Here is a 17,340-nt window from a genome sequence, read left to right as displayed (position 1 = left end):
TTCGACTATAAAAAAATTTGATATCCCGACAAAATATTAACTGAATATTCTATCTATCTATCTACCTATCTATCTATATATATATATATATATATATATATATATATATATATATATATATATATATATATCTGTACATTAAAATATATACAAATATATTTAAGTTAAGAATTTTTAGTTTGAAACAAGGAATATATGGAGAAAAATTATATTTATTTCCTTAATCCATGGATTTTCAATAATGACTCAAATCATCAGAGGAAATGAAATGCGATTATCAAAATGTTCAGTTATGAAAACGCAAACAGTTTGCACCGGACATATTCTTTCTAAGCGAAACTGGAATAGGGCCGACCACTTCCCTAGATGAGTTCATAATTAACGGATACTCTAACTTAACATCTAAATCTGACCCCCAAGATCGCCATGGGCATGGAATATGTGCCTACATTAAAGATGGCTTCCCATGTGGCAGGGATATCTCTAGAGAAGATACTGATTTACCTTATATGTGATTCCAGGTTGCACTTGCTTACACCACTGCATTTATATTTGTCCTCTATCGGCCCCAAAACAGCGGAGTTACTATCTTTAAGAGCATATCTGAGAAAATAGACCACCTCCTGTCTGTACGTCCCTCGGCTAACATCCACATCTGTGGTGACTTAAAGCTGCTTTCAAGAACGCCAGCAACCACTGTAAAAGAGTAATAAAAAAAATGCAAGAAAGCTATATGCCCAGTTTGTTAAATCCGAAGTATCTGATCAGCGGCTTGGTTCCCACCAGTTTTGGCAAATAACAAATAGGATCCTGAACAGAAGTGTGCGTTCTATCCCAACCATTATCAATGGACCAGAGGTCATCTCGTCAGCTTCAGACAAGGCCAAACTATTTGCCAAGAACTTTGCAGCTAATTCTACCCTATGCGACGAAGGCCATCAACTCCTCATATTTCCTCCTATAACACAGAACACGCGAGGTAACATACAAATATTTGTGCATGAGGTCGCCAAGCTAATCAAGAAACTTGATTCCAGTAAAGCAACTGGCCCTGACGGCATCCCAATTATAGTGTTAAAAAACCTTCAACCAAAACTTGCTCCCATACTTACGAAACTGTTTAAACGTTGCCTTAAGGAGAAGTGATTTCCAATACCCTGGAAGACCTCATCAGTATGCCCTGTATTTAAGAACTCAGGTGATAAGTAATCTCCCTCTCAGTACAGACCAATAAGTCTCCTGTAAGTAAGTTGCTGGAATCCATATTAAATAGAGAAATAGTCAACCACCTCAGCAGAAATAACCTTCTTAGTGACACGCAATATGGTTTCCGTTCTGCAAGATCTAGCGCAGCTGTGCTAACGGTTATATCTCATAGGATTAGTGAATCTCTTGACAATTGCTCTTGACATATCAAAGGCCTTCGACAAGGTATGGCATAAAGGCCTGCTTCACAAGATCTCCAGCTACGGTATAACTGGAAATATTCTCTCTATCATTAAATCATTTCTCTCTCATAGGCTCATAAGAGAAGTGGTTGATGGACAAAAATCAGAGGCCTGCAGTATTAATGCTGGAGTCCCTCAAGGGTCCATCCTGGGTCCAACTCTCTTCCTGATCTACATCAATGATCTCCTTAAACACATGCTTAAATCATTCGTTGACGTCTATGCTGATGACACGACCATCTACGGCAACACATCAAAGGCCGTAAATGACAAAGTTCTCTCTGATTCTCTCTCCTCTTATCTCGAACGAGTGGTTCAATGGTGGAAAGAGGTGGCTGGTTACCTTTAATGCATCTAAAACCAAACTCCTATCTTTACATCATCAACGCTCTGATCCCCATCTGGCATCAATTGAAATGGATGGTTCTAGTCTAGGAGAAGCCCCATGTTTTGACAAGCTTCTGGGCTTGACCTTCACTCCTGATCTAAAATGGAACACGTACATCAAGTCTGTTGCCAAGGTTGCTGGAAAGATGATGAGATCCTTCTACTGCTCCAGAAGATATCTCACTACTGATGCAATTCTCTATCTATATAAAAGCCAAGTCCATCCAAGGATGAAATACTGCTGCCATATCTGGGCAGGAGCTGCTAAAAACAGCCTATCCTGCCTTGACAGAGTACAAAATAGACTTCATGGCTTAGTGGGGATGCCCTTTTCTCTTCCCTGCAACCTCTCTCCCACAGAAGAGACGTTGCAAGCCTATCTTTGTTTTATCGTTATTTCCATGGCAGGTGCTCGTCTGAACTCCAATCTCTGGTTCCCCCCTCGCCAATCTTTTACGAAAAACACCCGTCTAGCTGAATCCACTGTCAAAAACTTTCCCCACTCTTTATCTATGCCTAAATCAAAACGTGGATTCCATGAACAAAGCTTCTTTCTTAGAACTGCACGCCTGTGGAACTCTGTTCCGTCTGCCTGCTTCCCTCCTGACTACAACTTGGATGTCTTCAAGTCTAACGTAAACAAATTCCTGATGAACCGCCCCCTTAAGTAGACACTTTATTAAATATCCACACTAACGTACTGTACTTACAATGACCCTCATCCCTGAGTGGCTTCCGGGCCTTGATAAGTGGTGACCACCTTGTAAAAAAAAGTTTGTTTGTTTTTTAAATTATTTTATATCGCCGAAGAGGACGACCATCTCATACGCCCTCCGAATTCACGGTATGGGACAACCAAATATTCTGGATATATCGGATTACTCGATCACCTCTGATTTTCCGCTTGGATCACTATTCGTCCGACCTGGCAGCAATATCCCGGAAACTATTGAACTCATTCTGGTATTGGACTGCCCGGGTTATACACTATCCTTTTTCTATGCCTTTTAAGCAGCATTTAAATAACTTTTAAATAACATTTTCAATATATGTCTGGGAGTGTTTTTAGGCTTTGTGTCGATAATCGATACTCGGAATAATCCTAAGAAAGAAGGAACAGGCGATTTTGACTAAAGTTAACACCTTACACAGCCTAACATCAAACGTGCATTTGAGAAGTTTTATTACTACACAAGCAGAAAGGCCTAACGTATGAAATCAACAGCAGGTTCTTTGATATGAAAGCGTTTTATGTTCAAGTTCGTCCAGGCGAAATCTCTCTAATATTTAACAAAATTTTCGCATACATATGACATAGATATGTATGTGCGCACAGATAAATGCACATTTCGTTTTTATAATGGGGTCGAGGCTATGATGATGATGAAATCAGATTTTAATAGGTGTCTCCGTTTTGATCTGTTGTTTGTTTTAGGTGTGGGCATTGTCCTTCGCAAGATTGCTGCAAACCTCACGACCCACGAAGAGATCAAAGAAGAGGAAAACGGTGAATGGATCTTTAGCAGTACGTCTACATTTAAAAATGTTCACCTCCGTTTCAAAATCGGCGAGGAATTCGACGAAACGACAGCAGACGGACGTCATGTTAAGGTGAGGAATGTATCGAATTATTTATATATATATATATATATATATATATATATATATATATATATATATATAATACTTGTTTATTGTTATATAAACATGCTCACATCCCACTGCTACAAATAGCCACTTGTTTCAATCAAGCAACAGATATCATCAGGCAGCGACTTGACTATTCAAAAGTTCAATGAATAACTTAGATTATTCATTGAACTTTTGAATAGTCAAGTCGCTGCCTGATGATATCTGTTGTTTGATTGAAACAAGTGGCTATTTGTAGCAGCGGGATGTGAGCATGTTTATATAACAATAAACAAGTATTATATATATATATATATATATATATATGTGTGTGTGTGTGTGTGTGTGTGTGTGTGTGTGTGTGTGTATCTATATATATATATGAAGTATTGTACTTAATAAAAGTCCAACTGACTTGCTTAAGGGAAAGTACAGAAATAGATTCCCCTCTAACTAAGTGAAAATAAATGGAATTATCGCAACTATTTTTGCTCTAAAAAGGAAAATCAATTTGCTAGATATCAGGACATCTGTAGACGAGAACATCTATTATTAAATAAAATAAATCAAACAAATGAAAACTGAAATTTTCCATTACTGACAATTACTATATTGTCCAATTGACTACCGTACACTCTTTTACCCTTATCCTCGAGTGACCCCTGAGCCTTGATAAGTGGTGATGCCTATATATATATATATATGTGTGTGTGTGTGTGTGTGTGTGTGTGTGTGTGTGTGTGTGTGTGTGTGTGTGTGTGTGTGATTTTGTCGAGAGATGAGATAGGCCGGCTGAAGAAACTTGATATTGAGACCTAAAACGGTTTATAACCGACGGTACCGGTAATTAATTATTCGGCATTAGAGTAATTTTAATACGTATAAAATTTTGGTAAAAAATATTTATAATAATAATAATAATAATAATAATAATATATATATATATATATATATATATATATATATATATATATATATATATATATATATATATATATATATATATATTAAAACGCTTCACCGGGATCAGACATTCATTCTTATGTTCTCCGAGTAAAAACGGTTTAGTTTTATTTACTATACAAGCGTACAATTATTTCGGCCTTTAACTAATATTTTTATAAATAGTGTTCGGTATATATGATTTTTTTAAATTATTTTTATACCAGCGGGGCATTCATCAGCGCTAAGAAATTGCATAAAAACCAAATAACATTGACTTTAAGATAATCCGATGCAGTCACAATTGTTAAATTTTCCCTCCTTTTTCTTAATTTACTGTTCATCATCAAATGATAGACGCCACTTACATAATCCAAAATCATTTGTATATATATATATATATATATATATATATATATATATAAACAAATTTTTGCAGTACAATTATTTCAATAAATACATTAACCTTAGATGATCATATTTCCTGTGTTCTTTTCCTTTAAACGGGCGCAACCTTATTTGTTTATATATATATATATATATATATATATATATATCCATATTGCTCGATTATGCGATATTATTACAGTTACAAACTTCTAACTGTATTATCCCTATGTTATATAAGCAGGTGTATGAATGTAGTTGGGTTTATCTTTTTCTGAATATTCGTGTGCGTGTAAATGCATATATGTATATACGTCGTATCATTTAGTTGATCGTCTAGTGTGTACATTTTAACATTTATGCAACAGTTCTAACATGAGACGATTGACGTGGACGTATCAAAACAGTTGTAGACAAACAGTTCTTTTAACAGATGTAAATAACACAACACATACCTGAATTATTTACGAACATGTATTGTCACGATCCGCCCGGCATTTTCAGAGATTACAAGCTCTTACATCTTGTCTGCCTGAAATGACACCGCTTCCCGTGTCATAGAGATCGACTCCTGAGTCATCTGTTCCTACTAGCAAACGACCGCGTAGAATCTCCCCAAATCTACATACATAACGTGTTTCTTTACGTCACATCATTACGTGTCTCAGTCAACCTAATTTCCCCAATCTAGTTATTTGTTTATGCAAACCAAAAATAATGTTTACATCTATTTTCTATTTTCACATTCCTTTTGCGATATTATTATATTATATATGTCAATCATTTTCCCCCCGATTAAATTGTTTATTTTTCTAATCATAATAATTGATCCAGCCACCAATAATAATAATAATAATAATAATAATAATAATAATAATAATGTTTTAACCCTTGGCCCTGCTTGCCAAAGTTAACACAGATACTACACTATAATAGCGGCCCAAAGAGTCACAGCTTTACACCTATTCAGCATTTATAGTAGTACGAAAAAAACGTTAACCTATTCTATGTACACACTTAAATTCATCTGTTGTTTATATTAATTAATTCCAAGAATTAATATTTTAATTTAATTCAATACGAATCACCTTTTCATGATTCGTTGCTGTATTCATAATTATGACGAATGCGGCATTGTAACATTGAAACGCCGGTTACCGTCAGATCACCGAAGTTAAGCAACGATGAACCTGGTCAACATCACAGTGATGACCATTTGGGAATGATAGGCGCTGTATGCACAGCACCGGAACATAGATAATTCTAGTTTGGTATCTGTAGGTGCGTTTAATCTACTAGGACAGTTGTATCCTTAGTCTTTGTTCAGATATGCATCTACAAGACAGAACTATGTATATATATATGGGGGGGGGGGTAAGTAAAATTGGAAAAATCTAAAAACACACAATTCTCTGATGCTATGGAAAAAATCACAAATTATAATCATTTTATTATATACATTACTGGGTTTTATGTTGTATTTTTTAGAGAAAGACCACTTAACAAGTCCCGAAGGCCAATCGAGGATAAGAGTTAATGAAAGTAAGGTGATAGTTTAGTGATCGTTAATGGTGTGGATTGAGTAGCATTTTGGATTATTTAAGGGGACGGCTCAACAAGAACTTGTTTACATTGGACTTGAAAGCTACCATATTGTAATCGGAACAGTGTTCCACATGCGGGCAGTTCTAGGAAAGAAGATTTGTTGATGAAATTTGTGTTTTGATTTAGGCACAGATAGAGAGTTGGAGAGATTGTTGATAGGCGTTGTAGCTAGTCGAGTGTTTTTTGTGAAAGTTTGACAAATGGGAACCATAGATTGAGGCTCAGACGAGCACGTGTTATTTGGTTATTATATCACGGCCCCCCAATTTCTGACACAGTGTAAGGTATGTTTTATCAAAGGTTTTAATAGCATCTCATATATATATATATATAGAGAGAGAGAGAGAGAGACAGACAGACAGACAGACAGACAGACAGAGAGAATAAATGACAAAAAGTTATATTCCAAAATTCATGATGTTGACCATCTTATAATTTATTCCTTTCATTTCAGTTGACTTATACAATTCTAGACAGTATCTGTTTCGTAGCGCTAAATAAATCACTTAATTCTTATACCAATCATTGAATCTATTATGCCCGTAACTCAGCAGAAGAAATAGCAACAATCAATCCGTCAAAAGGAACTGAAATGTGATTTGACATGATTGAAATCCGAAAATTGAAAGATACGCTGCAAATACCTTTTCATTTTTCCACTACGCCATTTTGATTTTTTATATTTTATATATATATATATATATATATATATATATATATATATATAAGTACATATATATATATATATATATATAGAGAGAGAGAGAGAGAAAGAGAGAGAGAGAGAGAGAGAGAGAAACAACTGGATAAATTTAAATAAATTCCACAGAAATGAACTTTATGTGTCTGGTAGTGTTCTAAGATTGGTTGATAGATAATCATGATGCATTAAAAATTACCTCACTTTCTTTATTCTATCACAATTGGGGGTTGCTTCAGGTGACACAAAAATAACTTGCCTATTCGGTTCTTGTTAAGTTCCTGAAGTAACACTCACCGTAGACAAGTTAAACTGGAAGGAGGAAACAGCAAGGAAATTAACAAGCGGTCCACAGTCGTTTTTGTATGCCCGTTAGGGGAGAAACGCTGTTAGTTTTTTTTTCTTTTTTTACAGTTCTTGCAGAGAGGTGTTGACGTCCTCCAACATATAGCTCCTGGTATTCCCAAATAGTCACCCATCTGGTACTGACCAGGCTGACCGTTGCTTAACCTCGGTGATCTAACGGAAACTGGTATCCTACTGAAGCGACACTCATTCTTGTCGGGTTGAAACGGAGAAGTTTTATAGAAATATCAAATTCACGATAAGTCCCAAGTTGCTTGTATAACTCAGTCAGACGAAATTACAACGTCAGGTTTTTGCTAATTTTGGAGGAAAGTGTTGGCGTTCTCCGACATACAGCGACTGGTGTTTCTAAATGGTCACTCATCTAATACTGACCATACTGAACTTTGCTTAATTTCGATGATATAACGAGAACCGGTGTGTATACCAACGTGATTTTTCCGTGTAAAGGCGACTAGCTTATACATTAATTATAATTTTCTGACATTATATATTCTCACTCAAATGATTGATAGTATGGTAAAACTGTACAAATCGTACGACCAATATAAAAGTTTTAATCGGTGTTGTACTGCAGATGATACAATCCGTTGACAAATGGGCAATTATATTCAGTACTTGAGATGGTGTCAATATATTTATAGGATTTTGTCCCTGGGGTCAGCCATCAAACTCATCATTACAAAACAAAAGAGTTTTTTTTTTAACCTATGACACGAATGTCAAGTAATTATCATTTTTAGAAACAGAATATGGGAGTAATATATCATTTACCTATATCGCTGAAAAAAAGTCTCGCTTCGATTAACTATACTTATAATGGTCTGAAGCTAAAACATGATCACAATACTAGTAATTATTTATAAAGGAGCAAGCATAGCAATTGCAACCAGTCGCCCAGATATATATATGACTAGCATTTTAGCCCGGCGTTGACCGGGTGTTTGGAGGTGTATGCTGAGCAAAAAAAAAAAAGATTTTTTTTAATTTGACCCCTATTATGACCCCTTAAAATTTATAGTTTCGAGCTCAAATCACTTTATTAAATCAGATCCAGGTTCAAGGAACCTATATCTAAAATTTCAAGTGTCCAGACCCAAAATTGTCGGAGGAGTTTGGTAGAGTTCTTAAAGGTCAAATCGTTGAAATTTGACCCCTTAACAGCCAAATTTCTGGCTGATACCCGTCACATCGATTTTCCCAAATCTCAGTACCCGGTATTTCAAATTTCGAGTCTATAGACTAAAAATTGACAGAGTTATTGCGTAGGGAAATGTACACAGACAGACAGAAAGACAGACAGACACGTTCACTTTTATAGATATATAGATTTATACTTTCGTATATTAATTTTATGTGAGTAAATGAAGTAGTTATCACTTCATTTACTCACATAAAATTAATATACGAAAGTATAGATTTATGCGTAAACTTTAAGTATTTGCTTCAAAAGTGCTCAATACGTAGGTAGAGCTAGTTAGTAAGTTATAAAATATATATGTCAATTAAGCTACACTGAATATTCCGCGTTTCATCAACTCTAGGACTCTTCAGGCTTATGCGCGAATTTTGTGGTTGTTTGTCGTTTTTATATAAGCATCAAGTGGATGAAACGCGGAATATTCAGTGTAGCTTAATCGCCTTATATATTTTATAACTTATTATATATATATATATATATATATATATATATATATATTATAACTTATTATATATATATATGCATGTGTAAATGTACATATATATGTATATATATATATATATATAGCTTCTTAAATAAGAATTGATATATTATAAGAAAGTATATTTCCAAAGAAATATATGTGTGTGTGTGTGTGTGTGTGTGTGTGTGTGTGTGTGTGTGTGTGTGTGTGTGTGTGTGTGTGTGTGTGTGTGTGTGTGTGTGTGCTGTCCCATTTTAGAAACGGAAAAAGACATTGCGAAATTCCAGAAAAGGGAGGGTGCGTCGTTAAAGATAGGGAGATATTTAATAACGTCATATAGCTGTTAATATATTTTTAAAAGGTGGTGACGTAGTTAATATTTTTTCTGGAAAAAATGTCCGTTAAAATTCAAATATAGCTGTGTAATTGAAATGAAATGAGTGTGTTTTTGTTATGTAATTTGTTGATTGAGATTATATGTATTAATTATTAGATTGTTTCTATGGCATGACAGGGTTAACCTGTCTCTAAAATCATGTTCTTGTAATAGAAATTTACTTATTAATGGCGCTACATTGTAGAAATATATATATATATATATATATATATATATATATATATATATACATATATTTAATGTTATTATCATTATTATTGACTCACATGGAGCTTTCACACAAGTCAACAAACGATCTGATTGGAAACCTGTGGTATTCTCTGGAAGCTGAGTGACAACAAGTCTCCCCAGACGCCCAGATCTCTCCACCTCCTTCGATAGCATTTGCAAATGAATTTGCATCATCGCAACAGCCGCTTACCATTGATTTCTCGCTGGTAGTGGCCATTGGTTTATGCTGGAATTTGAGTGGCACTCAGCCTCCCTAAGGTCCCAGTTCTCTTTGCGCTTGTCCAGCCGAGGTCTGGTTGGCGCTCGCTCCTCGGTCTTTCAGTCCTTATTGACCCTTCTCGGCCCTTTGGTATCATTTTTTTTTTGGGGGGGGGGATCGGTGATGAAACAATGGGGGGAGTGCATGATGGGGGGTGTAGAACTTGTAAATATGCAGTTTCGGTGTTCTTCATTCCCTGTAACGCTTATTCGTTATATTGTCCTGTATTATTCTCCGCATTCAAGGGTTTTCTTTAATATTTCAGTCGTTTTCATTATCGTTAGTCGTTGTACTTTTGCAGTTATTCCTCTGATTCCAATTTCTGACATTCTTTTTTCGAATTTTTTCGGAATTGTTCCTAGTGCTCCTACTATTATCGGTACTATTTGGACTTTATTCATCATCCAAATCCCTTTTATCTCTCTGGCTAGCTCTGTGTATTTGCTTCGTTTCTCCTTTTCTTTCATACTCACCCTGTGATCAGCTGGGACTGCAAAGTCCACGATTAGACAGGATTTTTTTTTCTTGTTAATTATTACATCTGGTCTTCTTGCTTGGATGGGTTTGTCCGTCTGTATGTCCATGTCCCATAGGATTTTGTGGTTCTCGTTTTCGAGTGCTGTTGCAGGTTTATGCTTGTACCATTTGTCTGCATGCTCAAAATGCAGTCGTTTACACAATTCCCAGTGTACCACCCTCCCCACTTGGTCATGCCTGTTTTTGTATTCCTTTTGGGCAAGTTTGCTGCATTCGCTTACTATATGGTTTATCGTTTCGTCTCTTTGTCCACAGAGTCTGCATTTGCTGTTTTCTTGTGTTTTATCGATCCTTGCTTTGATATGGTTGGTTCTTATTGAGTTATCTTGCGCTGCATTTATTAGAGATTCAGTTTCTCGGTTTATATGTCCTTTTCGCATCCATGTCCAGCTGTTTTCGTTATTCTCATATTTTGTTATTCTTATGAATCTTCTGTGGAGTTATTTCTCTTCCCACTTCTCTTTTCTCGTTTTGTCGTTTGTCTCTCTGTTTTCTGGGGGGTTTTTTTCGGTGTCTCTCGCTGCCATAATTATTCTTTCAGTGTTTTGCATTATGTATTTTTCTAGTCTTTTGTCGTGTCCTTCACACAGTCTTCTATAGAGATCAGTCCCCTCCCATCGTATTTCCTTTTCACGTAGAGTCTGTCAATATCGTCCTTTGGGTGTAGTGCATTATGCATGGTCATGAGTTTCCTGGTCGAGTTGTCTCAGTTCTTCTTTTGTCCACCCTATAAACGGCCCAGAGTATCTTACTAGTGATACTGCCCATGTATTAATAGCTTTTATTAATTACTATTATTATTATTATTATTATTATTATTATTATTATTATTATTATTATTATTTTATTAAATGTTAAACTATCTTATTTGCCTTGAATTGTCTTTTAGAATTTTTCCTCTGTTGTGGGTGGGGGGGGGGAATCACCCACCCTCCAAATGGACTGTTTTATCCATTATAGAAACCATAGACCTTTTGATCCCAGGTGTGGATTAAACACCAGAGCGACACTCGCCTGCTCGGTGACGTTTACTACTCTTTTCAGTTGTAAGCTTTTTACGTTGTTGTTCCAGTAATACATTGTTTAAACTCTATTCCGTTGTTCTGTTTTCTTTGTGGCTTATTGCAAGCCATAACATCCTATATATATAAAGTAGTAGCGTTCGTGTGTGTGTGTGAAATATAAAGGCCATATGTGTGTATACCTCTCCTGGTCAATAAATATTAATGCTAGAATACTTCTGTCAAAGGAGACATTATATTGTATACAGACTTTCAATATATAGCATTCTTTAAACCATTTTTTCATTACTGAGTTACGGCCATTAACATATCACATTAAATGCCATCTATTTAAATAATTACCTAGATGACATTACTTATTCGACATAATAGCTTTGTTTCAACTGTACTCATTTAAAAAAAATGTTGTGGCCTAATAGGTTTAAGCAGTCTTTATAAATAATATGGAAGAAGAAATTTTGAAAAAAAAAATTAACATTTTAGCGTGGGGAATAACTTTTCTATATAAATTTAACGTAAAATAAGAACCCATTTTTGGCCACAAAGCGTTCGACCAGACATGTCATCTCTAGCATTATTTTCAAGTTTGGCAAACATGACAAATACAAAAATTTAAGTTTTTGTGGTGGGGGGCGGGAATTACATTTGAAACATAAAATAAACGACGAATTTAATTAATTTTTATAAAACCATCATGTACTTTCACCTAACAATTTTATAAACAGAACGAAGCCCAAAATAGGATAAATTCAATTTTTTGAAGGGGGGGGTGATTACATTAGAAATATAAAATGACGAGAAATGTCATTTTATTGTTTTTGGAATTAATTTTTGGTAGATCTTTTTTTTTTCTTTTTTTTTGCGAATGCACTGCTATTTTTATTGAAACAAAAGTTGTAATGATTTATTTTTAATTATCTTTTCTTGGAGGGGAGGGGTTCCAGTGCTCAATATCCGGAGAATAGTTTCTTCTCTTTGTAGCCCTTCTGCCGAAATATCTGGTGAAGAGGGTATCACATACTTCTTTTTTGGTGGCGATTACATTTACATGTTTTCATCCGTTCTTTTATGTTTGTTGTGGGGGTATCCACGTTGCCCATGATGAAAATGATTAGTATACCGGTGTTTTTCAAACAGAAGTTCATGTCAACCCAGGCAACGCTGGGTACCCATGCTAGTACATATATATATATATATATATATATATATATATATATATATATATATATATAAATATATATATATGTATATATCATTATTATTATTATTATTATTATTAAACAGTAATCTACAGATATGCATGTTTCTCGTCAGTGTAGCTTGACTGTTTCTAGGAATTGAAACTCAGACTGTATGTATCGCTGTGTAGTGCGTCAACCGTTACGCCATAAAGTCTTTGACCATTTAATGTGTTATTTTTATCGCTTTTAAACTTATGTAGATTTTTTAAACATTTTTTAACGATAATACGGTAAATTAGCGTCTTCAACCTTGAATATATTTTTCCTTAGACGTGTTGCGGGGAGGCCTGAAGGTGGTTAGCCAACTGACCGTGCAACTAAATATATATCAGACACAAGGACAAGGAATGAAACAACAGGACAAAGAAGAAATGACAAACTCTGGTGGTTTAGTTTAAAGACGAAGATTCGCCTTTTATTTAAACAAACGAAAGGGTGGCAAATGCAAATTTGTTCACTAGGCGATGCTGGTCCGGGATCCGTCGCCGGTGTATTCGGTAAGGGGGATGCTTGTCGGTTCGCCGTAAGCTGGAATGACGTCGGAGGAATCGGCGTGGTAACTGATGCGGGTGATTGTTTGACTTGGGTCCGACTGAGATGTTACTGATACGTTAGCCTCAGGCTATGAGAGGAACGGACGGACAATTGGCAACACTGAGTTTTCAGCATCCACTAGGTACGGACGGGCGCTCGGATCGGACTGACACTGAAGGAAGAAGTCAGTGTATGAGAGGTACAGACGAACGAATTAGCAAACACTGAGGGTTCAGTGTTCATCAAGTACGGACGGACGCTCGGATCGGACTGACACTGAAGGAAGAAGTCAGTGTATGAGAGGTACAGACGAACGAATTAGCAACGCTGAGGGTTCAGCTTTCATCAAGTACGGACGGACGCTCGGATCGGACTGACACTGAAGGAAGAAGTCAGTGTATGAGAGGTACAGGCGAACGAATTAGCAACACTGAGGGTTCAGTGTTCATCAAGTACGGACGGACGTTCGGATCGGACTGACACTGAAGGAAGAAGTCAGTGTATGAGAGGTACAGACGAACGAATTAGCAACACTGAGGGTTCAGTGTTCATCAAGTACGGACGGACGCTCGGATCGGACTGACACTGAAAGAAGAAGTCAGTGTATGAGAGGTACAGACGAACGAATTAGCAACGCTGAGGGTTCAGCTTTCATCAAGTACGGACGGACGCTCGGATCGGACTGACACTGAAGGAAGAAGTCAGTGTATGAGAGGTACAGGCGAACGAATTAGCAACACTGAGGGTTCAGTGTTCATCAAGTACGGACGGACGTTCGGATCGGACTGACACTGAAGGAAGAAGTCAGTGTATGAAAGGTACAGACGACATGGAGGCCAGAGTCGTGGTGATGATGTGGACTTCTACGGCGTGGAGACCGGAGCCACTGTAGTGGTAGTGGACTTCTACGGCGTGGAGACCGGAGCCACTGTAGTGGTAGTGGACTTCTACGGCGTGGAGACCGGAGCCACTGTAGTGGTGGTGGACTGGACTGCTACAGTGGTGAGACTGGAGTCACAGTGATTGCGCGAGCGTCGAACGGTTAGGGAACCGTGAGCAAGTGCAGAGCTTTGCCGAAAAAACCAAGCCATTATTTAGTCGTTACGGCCCCGACCTTGGCATTATCTACTGCCAAGGCCTTATTTGGGGTCCGTAACAACTTAGGCACCAGGGCCAGTAGGGGGGGGGGAAGTGGGAAAAAATAGGGGTCTTTGCTAGTCCTAGGCTAGACTTGCGTTTGATAGCAAGTACTTTATTAAGTAAAAACCTATACTAGAGTTTCTCTCACGCACTATTTGCATAACCGCCTTACATTCTTACCAGGACCTACTTAAAATAACAGCTCCCCAGCTTACACGGATGGCGGGCGACATTCACGCTGAAAAATTTTAAAACAATTATGTACAGGAACAAAACAAAACTTGTTTATATACAAAATAAAGTATATTTTTTTTTTTTTTTTTTTTTTTTTTTTTTTTTTATATATATAAAAATGGGGGTGAAATGATGGGGAGGGGGGCAAACTAGAAAACACCCAAAAAGAAAGAAAAAAGAAAGCAAATAAACAAAATGCCTATGGGGGCAGGTTAGTAAGGGACCCTCCCTACCTAATAGCTGGTCTGTCGTGTGAAACGCCCACTGTCTTCCGCTCCTCTCCCCCGGGGGGGAAGAGGTGAAAGCAAGCAGGTCGTTCCCTAGAGGGGAGTGGAGGACCTAAGGGTATGTGTGAAAAATAACTTGGGGTTGGGGTAAACCGGGGTGGATGGCGTCTTCCAAGATAAAAGTGCGTAATGGGCAAAAATAGGCCGGGGACAAAATAAACAAGTGGACTGGGCATCTTTGGAAGCTCTCTTAGTGCCAATCTAACGAAAAAATAAAAAGACTACGGGAACAGGATAACATGCATACTACCCTAGTCTAGGCCCTAATAAAGCATAAGCTATCCACTCTTGGTGGTTAAACACCTACCTAGCCTACTCCTACCCATCGTATAAGGTTGACCTTATATTACTTTACATAAGGGGCTGGGTTCCGAGAAAACCAAACCTCAGCACCTTAGGAACAATACCACTAGGGTGGAAACACGAACTCGAACCTGGCTCCTCGTCGGATGCACAAACTAGTGTTGTGCACCCATCTCCTATCAAAGTCGATGCGGGGCAATCTTTTCCAATCACATCTGATTTTCATTTTAAGTTGATGCTTAAAATAAAGGACCAGATCCTGATCGGAAGCAGATTGCCCCTCATAGACAATGCTCAGACGTGTAACCCACGTCACTAACCTAGCTACAGCCAGTATCGCCAGAAACACCACCCGTTTCTCCCTGATAAACGGCGGGTCCACATTGTCAACCACGTACGCCAAATCAAGTGGCACCGACCGCTCGGGGTCGATGCGAGCCGTTACCCCTTCGACATACCTCCAGAGACTCCGCACCCCGCTGCAAAGAAAGAACGCGTGTTCACGCGTTTCGTCCTCGTTCTCATCGTTGCAGCGTGGGCACGGGGGAAAATAATAATCGGGATCCCGGAAATCCCTGGCAAGTCGGTCGAAGAGAGGCAACGCATCCCGGACTAGCCTCCACGTTACCGAAAATTCTGAATTATTAATGTAGCTACTGGCGGGCGCCCAACTCCAAAGCGAGAGAACCTCCCCCCTCGACAGATGTAGCCGCTCCACCAGCGGGTCGTTCGCGGTACCCTCCACTAACTCCTCATATAGCCTCCACCTAGGCCGTGCAAGGTCATTGGACCCCGGCAATGCCCTAAGGGCGGCTCGGCATTCGGTCAGGAAGCGCCCTTCCCCCGCTGGTCGACGGCGACCTTCGGCGGCGGGGTTGGTTAATAGCCGTGGGAAAGCGCGCTGCACGGCCGGAACCCAGGGTGCCTCCTCTATCAGTGTCCGACTCAGGAACGCCAGTCTTTCTGCGTGTTGATGGCTGCGCAGATCAGGCATCCCCAAGCCTCCCTCGCTAAGCTTCTGCGTACAGACCTGTCTACGGACATACGGCTTTCCTCCCTTCCAGAGCAGTTTGAAAAGGAGTCGCTCTAAAGCCTTACAGCGGTCCGCAGGCAGGGGAAGAACAGATAAACGGTAAAGGATCAACGGAAACACGTAAGTGGCGCATGCCTCCGCACGACCCTTCAAGGACAATCTCCTCCGAATCCAAGTCACGACAGACGATTCGACCTTAGTCTGTACCTCCGACCAATTCTTGTCCAGCTGGAGATCCGGCCCGAACCACACACCGAGGATCTTAACCGGGCCATCAGTCCAGCCGAACGCACCTGGAAGCGAGTTTACCCCGGTCCAGGCGCTCAACCGCAGGCCGACGGACTTGCTGCGATTGATCACGGCCCCTGTGACAACTTCGTACTCAGCGATCGCCTCTATCACCGCTTCGATGTCGTTACGACTGGCTGCGAAAACGGTGACGTCATCGGCGTACGCGGACACCCTGGCAAATCGGCGGCCAGGTAGAGCAATGCCGCGTAGGACTGGTCTCGCCGCCTCGTCCCTTAATTTGCGAAGGAAGGGCTCCAACGCCAGGACATAGAGCAGAGGCGACAGCGGACAGCCCTGCCGCACCGACCGGGAGACCCCAAAGGACTCCGACAACCTACCATTGACTTGCACCACCACCGCGGGGTCACGATACAGGGCGGAGATCCACTTGCGGAAGTCCGGACCAAAGCCGGCGGCCTCCACAACAGCCCTCAGGAACCCATGGTCCACCCTATCGAACGCCTTGGACTGATCTAAATTGATCAGCGCGGCTTCTGTGTCGTCTTCTAAACCCTCTATTATCGTGCGCACCAAGTGCAGATTGTTTTGAATTGTTCGACCCTTCACAGCGTAATTCTGATCCGGTTCGACCAACTCGTCGATAACAACCTGCAGTCGGTTGGCAAGAATACGGGCCAAAATCTTAAAATCTGCGTTAAGCAGAGTTATGGGCCTATAGTCTTCTAAGTTCCCCCCTCCATGT

The 17,340-nt window shown here is 39.0% G+C and overlaps 1 protein-coding gene across 1 annotated transcript in view; it reads left to right on the top strand.

Annotated features, from left to right (window-relative positions):
* Positions 1 to 17,340, top strand: part of LOC145255531 (sodium/calcium exchanger regulatory protein 1-like) — a 79,320-nt gene that overhangs the window by 30,491 nt on the left and 31,489 nt on the right. Inside the window, exon 3 of the mRNA XM_080113988.1 lies at positions 3,271 to 3,446. Coding sequence (XP_079970114.1) covers positions 3,271 to 3,446 — 176 coding nt within the window. The remainder of the gene's footprint in view (positions 1 to 3,270; positions 3,447 to 17,340) is intronic.

This window comes from Euprymna scolopes, chromosome 31, assembly GCF_053919585.1.
Source record: "Euprymna scolopes isolate OS-2025 chromosome 31, ASM5391958v1, whole genome shotgun sequence".
NCBI lineage: Eukaryota > Metazoa > Mollusca > Cephalopoda > Sepiida > Sepiolidae > Euprymna > Euprymna scolopes.
The sequence above is the reverse complement of the archived record's forward strand: the minus strand, read 5'-3'. Positions and strand labels throughout refer to the sequence as shown.